General features: G+C 46.0%; 1 protein-coding gene across 1 annotated transcript in view; it reads right to left on the bottom strand.

Annotated features, from left to right (window-relative positions):
- Window positions 1-8,522, bottom strand: part of LOC103801877 (anthrax toxin receptor 1-like) — a gene marked incomplete at its 3' end in the record, with an annotated part of 17,818 nt that extends 9,296 nt beyond the window's left edge. The window contains exons 1-5 of the mRNA XM_009074313.1: window positions 8,374-8,522; window positions 3,985-4,056; window positions 3,533-3,604; window positions 1,038-1,119; window positions 116-149 (exon numbers count right to left, since the gene is read on the bottom strand). Coding sequence (XP_009072561.1) covers window positions 116-149; window positions 1,038-1,119; window positions 3,533-3,604; window positions 3,985-4,056; window positions 8,374-8,522 — 409 coding nt within the window. The remainder of the gene's footprint in view (window positions 1-115; window positions 150-1,037; window positions 1,120-3,532; window positions 3,605-3,984; window positions 4,057-8,373) is intronic.
- Between the last annotated feature and the right edge of the window lie 235 nt (window positions 8,523-8,757).

The raw sequence follows: 8,757 nt of genomic DNA, 5'->3' as shown, positions 1-8,757 counted from the left end.
AGTAGCAGCCACCCCCACCCTCCCCAGAGTGAAGCTGCATTTCAAATCTGTTGAAGTTATCAGTCCAAAAGAAAGAGAAAACCAAAACATCCAATGGATCAAGAAAGTCTCTCACCGTGAACATTTTCATAGTAAATCTGTTCACTTGCCTGAAATTAAATGAGAAGATGATTAGTGATAAATCAGCAATAATATTTTGTGGGCATCTTGTCATGCACTGGAAAGAAAAGGATGATGGCAGTGAGGACACCACGTTTGCAGTCTGCACATCACCTCTGCTCCTGCCTGTGGTTCTGATCGCATTAATCCAAGGTCTTACCAAAGCACAACTCAGTCAAATCAACCTTAGGCCAAAAGTAATGTTGTCTCCCACTATTCTGCTCTCTGAAAATCCCATTCACCCTCCTCTTGAGAAACATCCTGGCTCTGTTGATAAACATTCCCCAGCACCTGCAGATCAACTACTCCAATCACAAATAAACCAATCTCTCTGTCAGGTCTGGTGTGTTCACATACATTTTCAATAGGCACTGTCCAAAATCCTCCCAAACACACATGTAGGACACAAGTGGGAGGGAGTGCAGGAGTTCAGGTTTAAACAAACTCCTGAGCTTGTAAAGTATATAGAAAATACATCATAAAGAGAAGGTCAGAGCAGGCAGAAACTTCTGCACAGCATTATTGGCCACCAGTGGGAACAGGTGCCATGGCTTCAGCCCCCACCCAACTCTAACTGCTGTAACACCCATGCAGGACTGACAGCTCTCTACCCTTCATGAACAAGGTGCCATGTGGGATTGCAATGCCAACATCTTCTGCCTCGTCCTGAGCTCCTCCCAAGAAAGCTGAAGGCAGAAATAAAGGGAAGTTGTAGGTTTGCAGCTCCAACACTGAACACTTGTCCCTCACGTACCTATTGCATTAGAGGGACATAGTCCCACTCACCTACCAGAGCATGATTAACCAGATTCCTCTGTCTAAGGTTTCCTGAGGAGCACCAGACACAGTTTGAGACACTACAGCATGCACCTAGTTACCCTTTCAAATCCTTCGTGCATGTAGGTGTCGCCGCCTGGAAGGACTTTCTGCAGCTCCTCTAGGCCCTGGCGAATCTGCTCCCTGGAAGGAATGCAGACACTGTTAGAGCCAACATCAGCTTTCTCAGAGCTGATATCCAGGTGAACACATGCATGGCAGAACCAGATACAGATGGGGGGAAAAAAAGAGGAGTTAACCCGATGTTTACATAGGCCGAGATAAGTCTGGGTAGATACCTCTCTCAGGATGTGGAAAGCAGCAGTTGTGCCCCCAGTGTTCCCACAGTCTGGGGAAAGCATCACACCAGCAGCATCTCTGAGGCCAATATCCATGGATTTCATGCATTGCTTCCTAAATAAATATTCCCTGGTCAAACCTCAGTGGCTGAATTGCACCTGGCTCACTTTCCTCACCTATGTTTGCCCACTTGACTATAAAAGCAGAATCAAACTAAAAATGACAGTTTCCAACTATCCTGGCAACCCCAGTTCATTTGAACATTACATCTGCAGCTCCTGCTCAAACTGACTTGAAGATAAGAGCCTTTCCCAATGGCTTATTGTGATCCAGGTTATCTGGTTTAGCTCCTTGTAGAAATCCCAGCACAGCCACAGCTCAGTCACAGCCTGCACAGGGCAGACAGTCATTTGCTGTCCTGCTGAGTGGCAGACACCAAACTCTGGAAGCTGAGCAATGGCCAGAAGTCTCTGACACCATGATAAAACCCTGCAGTGTGTGGGGTGTATCCAAGCAAACCACAATCTTCATGGGAAAGGGATGAAGTCACTGCCGGCTGAAGGACCACACGGAGATGCCAGACCAAGCCCAGCAGTCAGTTTGGTCCCTGCATTTTCAAACTACTCCAGAAAGTCCAGTTTCTGTGACCACAGACTCCAGAGAGCATGTTGGGAGGCTGATTGCAGCTGGGCATGAACGTTACTCTGTGTGCACAGCAGTGAATCCCACAGGGAGCAAAGACTCTGCTTTTGGAACAGGCAGAATTAACACACTTTAAGGAACTTCTTCTATCCCTGTGATGTCCCAAACCAGTTAGACACCCTTCTAAGTGGGCTAGTGGCAGATATTTCCTCCATTCAGCTACCCTACCAAGCCAAAGCTGAACATCAATTGAGCATTTTTTTGTCATCAGAACTATTTTGAAAATGGGGACACTGAAATTTTAAAATACACAGCAAAAGTCTTTAAAACATGTCAATCCAGTCCCATTAAGGGATGCTCAGCACCCTCAGTCTCCACCTTCAGATGCTGATACATCACATAGAGGCACAGACAAGGCAGAGGAGGTTTTCCCACTACTTCAGCTTTCAGGCTAAAAATGTTCAGTGTGACCTAAAGGACCAGCAAGCAGCCCCCACCTTGTTTGCCTGTGCCCCAATAAAAACCAGCAGCTCTCCAGTTCAGCTGGCTTTTAGACTAATACCATATCAATATCCTGTTCCCAGTCAGCATTTCTAGGACAGCTGGATAAATATGGAATACATTTCCACGTGGGAAACACTTCAGTCTCATAGTTCAGAGCCTCAGCAGATGAGAGATCTCTTCAATGGGGTGTGCTCACAGTGGGGACACGAAGAGGCAGAGAACAGGTTTTCCTCTGGCACCCAGTTAAATATGGTTCCTTCTCTTTGCTGTCTCAGTAAGTGGCAGGAGATGCCAAGGCTGGCTGGGTTTAAGGCCACTTTCAAGGCTGGTATGTATGTGGAGTGCTCTGCAGGAAGGCAGCCAGTTTCCTCTCTGCTGCTCCGTGGTAGCTGCTCTGGTATGTGGTTTCACAGACATCCAATATGTAAAACACATGCTGACTTATACAGACTACACATGTGCTACATATATTTTTGCTCCACGTGGCAATGAAGTTAACAGAGGAAGCAAGAGCGATTTAAGGAGCTCATCCAGCTCTCCTTGAAGTCAGAGTGAAAGAAAAGAATCCATCCCATAGATTCTACTGGGATTAGTTTGGGGATCTACAAAGGGGTGGCAGGAACATGCTTGAGAAACATGGCAATCAAACTGCTCCTGCCAAAAACACAGCCCCTTGCAATCCATCCCAAACATTGGCTGTGACATCCCCTCAGATCTCAAAGAAATCACATTCCCCTCGACCTCCTTCAAGGCAGGTTTTATGGCAAGGGAGTTTCACCTATTGGTTTGCAGAAGAAACTCCCAAAGGATGTTTCACAGGCAACAAGTCTTCAGTTCTCTGACAAAAGCCTCACTCTGTGTGTCAGGACTCCCTCAACACCAGTTTGAGCACTAACTGCTGACTGAAAGACATTTAGAAGTTGAAATTAAGAAGAGATCCTCTGCCTTGAGAGGCCTTTATGCTTTCTGGGATGTGAAAATGGGCAAGTGGTTCAAACAACTACACTGAGAAGCACAAAGTGTTTCACAGTGGACTGGAAATCACTGAGCAAGGAAGGTGAAGGAAGCTACAGGGACACAAGTTGCTGTGTACCTTTAAACCTCTTCTTACCTGTCTTCTGTCAACCTCATTAGAATTGTCCCTCTAGTTGAAAAAACAATGAAGGACATCCTCAGCTGAGGGCTGGAGGAGAGAAAAAAAAGTGAATTATTTTGGTGGTCCAGAGCTTGCTGTGTGTGCAACACCAACCACACAGGATGATCTGGATTCTTCCTCAAGTCACTCAGAGCTTGAAAGCTACAGCCACAGGTTTCTCCCTGCAGACCCAAACCTGCTGCTCAGAAACAGGATTCCATAATTTCATCCAGAAATAAAGGGTACAATGAGCTTATCTTCTCTTGTTTCCCACAGGACAGAAATCTGGGGAAAAGCAGCCACTGGGATGAGCTAAGAAAAGCTGTAAGAACCCTCTCTCCACCACATCCCCCAGTGGAAAGCAGCACGTGCTGAGACTGGGAGCTACTGGTACCCCCTCCCATCCAGGGCCCTGCAGCTCCTCTCACCTGATGAACTTGCGAGCCAAGTGTTCCACAAAGTGATAGATTTCATTCCAGTGGTGCAGGACACTTCCTGACCTAGGGAAACAAAAGATTGCAGGAGATATTAGTTTGGTTGCTGTGGTGTAGTTTCCCCAGCCCAATGTTCTGGCCCACACTGCTCAGCTAGGTGTTTGCCTCAATTTTGTGCAACACTCACTGCTCATATTCTTCCTTCAAGAGAGATTAAACTGCCAATGACGTTTCCTACTTACCCATGGAAAGCAAGAATCATTCCCACTCCCTGCAGTGTTTGAAGCTCCCCATGGCAATAAGATAGGCTGAACTTTAAGCAGAGCCTAACCCAAACCAGCCCAGTGGGAGTGAAGACCTGTCTCTCTGCAGTGTTTGAGATGAATTCCACCCACTCACTCCCAACCATTACACAGAGCTTTAAGCTCAAGTGTGTTCTGAGAGTAACACACAGCTGGAAGAGGAGATTATTAAACTTCTCTAGTGTTTGCACTGTGCCAGAGACTAGAAAAAGTAAAACACCTTAGTCCACAGCTCAACTGATCTGGCTAATTCTTTCACACCTCAGTTAAAGACAAAACAAATGAATTTTGCTCCTCAGGAGGATAAACCATAGGCTCTAATGGGATTGGATTATTCTTTTTTATGTTCTAAGAACCAGGAAAAAACTAGGTTAATCAGAATCTTTCAGCACTAAATGCCCCTTCTGGCATAAACACTTCTATGAACACTGGAATATTAATACTGGAAAAAAATTTCCTTCCTAGAGTTGGAAAGCAAATGTGTCATCACTTATTTAATTCACTGACTACAATTAGAAGCATTTTTAGGGGAAATAACCATTCCAGCTTTAACAGAAACCTCACTGATGTGCAGCCTGAGGAGGGAAAGGTAATGTTTGAGGGGATGGGTTTTCACTTCACAGGGGGAAGAGGCACCTGACCTGCTCTGTGCTCCCTCAGGTCTGAGAAGGCAGGAGAAGGGCCAGGAACAGACTCCCCCAGGCCCTGCACACCTGGTACAGCCAGTCCAGCCTGGCCACAGGGAGCATTACTTCACCTCCCAGAGCATGGCAAGAACGCAGACCACACTGTGCAGGTCACACACATTTCCTTCCCCACTCTCCCCACACCTGCTTTTCATTTACAGCCATTCCGTTAGAGCCTTGGCCTTACCTTCTTGCTCCATGACACTTGGGGCTGCTCTTTCTTTGTATGACCCCAATATGTCCCAGGACAGCCTTAGACTCAGACAAGAAACTTAACTCCTGCTGCATTCAAACTCATAGAACAGAGACACAACTCTGGGTGCAAATTCCCCCCAGATGTATGGCATAGCTTGAATGCAAGAGGCACTCCAGTCCCAAGGGTCCCAAAACGAAGGCTCAGACTTTTGCTGACCACACATTCTTCCTTCCTGCACAGCAAGTTTCCACCTGTGGCTAGACAGCTCACAGTCTGCTTGGAGTCCATTTCTCCCCCTAGTCTAGCCCAGGTGTGAGGAGCTGCCAATGCCCAGGTCTGTACAGCACCTTCTGACACACACTTCACACTCTGAGCAGGACAAGTATTTCTAAAGCCTAACTGTAAGATAAGAAAAGCCAAATTTACAATAGTTATCTCTTCATGTTCCCAGCAGAAACAAGATGATGAGTGAGCCAACACTTTGCAGCTGAGTGATTGATGCTATAAACTTGCAATTTAAGTAAAGGCTCATCGTGAGGATGCCAAATTCTCTTCTGGAGAAGAGCCCAATAGATGGAAATGAAGGCTAAGTAAGCCATTATGCCTTTAACAAGAGAGTGATGCATTCTGTGGTCAATCTGCTGGCACTTTGCACATCTAAAGTGCACTCCACATGGCTCTGGGGGTCCAGAGAGGAGAACCACACTGGCCAAGCCCTGCCCTGCCCTCCAGCAGGTGCTTTCCTCCTGCTCACTGGGACAAGATACACCATAACCCAAAGCTGCAGCACCTCAAACCTGCTTAGAGTTTGTCTTTCTTGCACTTCTTAGACTCCTTATTTCCATTTCTGTCATTGCACCTTCTCAGAACACCCATGGGTTTATTCAGTTCCCAAACTAGAAGAATCACAGAATCAAGTCCACAGACTCTTACACAAAACCTCACCAGAGCTATGTGCACTGCAGCTGGTTCAGAGGATGCTGTTGATCCAAAATCTCTTAAACTTTCACAGTTTAGGATTGACTCCAAGAAGTCTCATCGCTCTCAGAAGTGAAGAAGTCATGCAGAATCTCTTTATTGAGCTCTTTAAAAATAACACAAACAAGCCAAAAAGCATCCTTTGTCTTCCCAAATATTTCAGGAGCAATTTTGAAAACCCTAAATAACACAAAGGCCTTGGAGAGGTGACGCAACTCTTTGAGGAAACACTGTTATCTCGTGCCACGCTTCGCACGAGACAGCTCACCAGGGACACTGCCAAAGGCTTGAGGTCACAGGGTCTACAGAGGTTCAGTTCAGAGCAGGACAAGCCTCTACACCCAGTCACAGTCCAAGAACATTCTTCTCTTCCTGGCTGGCAGGGGATATGCAAAACCCAACTAATAAACAAGTAAGTGGGCTTAATTTACATCAGGCAGCAGATTCAGTGCAGAATGCTGCACCCCACACGTAATCCTGGCTGCAAGAAGGTCCAACCCATCCCTTTTAACAAGGATTAGTTACCTTAGATGCACCACTGGGTAAAAACCACATCCACGGGTCCTGATTGGCAAGGATTTCACACATTAACTTGGCTCATTGCAATTGCATATCCTCAGCAGACTTAGGATTTAATTATATTCCTTCAGGCAACAACAAAAAGACACAAGAAGGCACAAATTTCTCCACCCTGCCTTGCTGGCATCCCTCAGCCCTCATGCTAACAGACAAAAACTATCCCTCCACAGGCTTGCAAGCCCCTGCCAGCCAAACAAAATGCATATGACTTGATGGTTGGACACCCCCAGCTCTCCCATCCTGGCTCTGTAGTAGAGGTTCTCCTCCTCTGGACTTGCTCCAGCAGCTCCATGTCTTTAGCACAACTCTGAGATCCAATGGTCACAGCATCAGAGGCCTCTACTGCTGCCTAACCTCTCTACAGGACAAATCCTGCTTTGAGTTGCTCTGTTTTTTGGGTTTTTTTTTCCTTATGAAGCCATAGAGGTATTCCAGCTAATAACTGAACAGCCAAGGCAGAAAAAGCCTTAGCCAGGTACATCTTTCCACTGAATGAAGCTGATAAATAAATCAATCTCTCCCCTGGAGCATCAGGACAGTTGGCACACTGTAACAACCACTGTCTCAGCCTTAGCTCTTACCCAGCCTTTGGTAATAAAGGGTTATGTAATTCCAAGTCATTTTTTACTGATGGAATGTGGGAGCTACTGCAAAACACTCCAGAGGATCAGTCAGAACTCTTCATCTGCAAGAGCTCTTGGCAACTTGCAAATACTTTCCTGTCTCTGAAATTTATGGCTAATAATGTCAGTGCCATGGCTCTGGCAGGAATGTTCTCCAGCATTTCCAAACCTTTGCTTCAGAGTCAGGATTCTAAAAAAAAATTAGGACAATCATTTTAGCTAGTGGTTGAGTTTGGGTGTTCTTTTTAATTTTGTTTATTTTTTCTGTAAGTTGTTGCATTGCCTCACTGTGAAGTTTTCCAAAGCTCAGCACATATCAACTTCACATTGCTCCATCCACATCCAAACAAGAGGCACACTCAGAGTGCCAAGGAGATGTCCCTACCACAATTAGTGATGAAAAAGTGAGGTAGGAAGTTTGCTTTGGTGTAAACAGCAGAAATGTGCATTTGATTAACATGAAACAAAGAAAATGGGACTCAGCTAGAGAAAACAAACCTGGAGAAAACAAACCTTTCTTTTAAACAAAGCACTCTGTTTTCTGTCAGTGGCCAAACTCAGACCCTTTGGGAGGGAATAGCCCCTCAGAGCTGGTTTTTTCCCTGCAGTGGCTGCTCTGGGATGTTCAGAGCTGAGGAGCAGAAGCTCCAGGCAGGAGAGTTCTTGCTCCACGTTTCCAGCTGCAGAATTCACTCACAGATAAATCAGAGGGCACCAAGGTGCTGCCCTTCTCCCAACCACTCCTTTATCAAACCACAGGGTTGAGCACACAACAAAGCTTCCCTACCAGCAGAACATCTGACCGTGTGGTTCACAGAGCACAATGAGACTGTGCATTGGACCTACCAAAGAAACTACCCCAACAAAACCAAAACGAGTGGCCATGAGTTCTCTCAGGGGCACAGTGACTGCTACAGAACCAAAATGCCAAGAAAACCTCCTCGGTATCAGTATGTACTGTTCAGCTCCTTGCCTGGAGGAAGATGGCTTTGAAAAAGAACAAAGTAGATGGGACTTACTTGTCTAGAATGAAATACAAATCGAATCCCCCGTAGCAGGCAGGACCATTCTCTCTCTTTCCGCCGTGTCCATCACAGGTGAGCACAAAAACTGCCAAGAAGAGACATTTGAAGGCAAATCTCCAGATGCTTTGCTTTGCAATGGCCATTATATCCCGAGAGGAGGAGGAGGAGGAGAAGAAATCTCTTCTGCTTCCAGGCTCCTTTATTTCGCAGGTTTCTCCACCAAAAAACCATTCAATGACCTCTAAAGGGATGGATGTGTATTGTATTCCTTAAAACTCCACTCAGCTGTCCTCAGGAATCGCAAGACTTTCCCCCTTGTTTCCCTTGCACTCCTGTTTCTGGGTTTCAGATTTCAAGATGCACAATACTGTATTCCAC

The sequence above is a fragment of the Acanthisitta chloris genome, unplaced genomic scaffold (assembly GCF_000695815.1).
Source record: "Acanthisitta chloris isolate BGI_N310 unplaced genomic scaffold, ASM69581v1 scaffold5235, whole genome shotgun sequence".
NCBI lineage: Eukaryota > Metazoa > Chordata > Aves > Passeriformes > Acanthisittidae > Acanthisitta > Acanthisitta chloris.
Note: the sequence above shows the minus strand (reverse complement) of the source record. Positions and strands in the feature narration are given on the sequence as shown.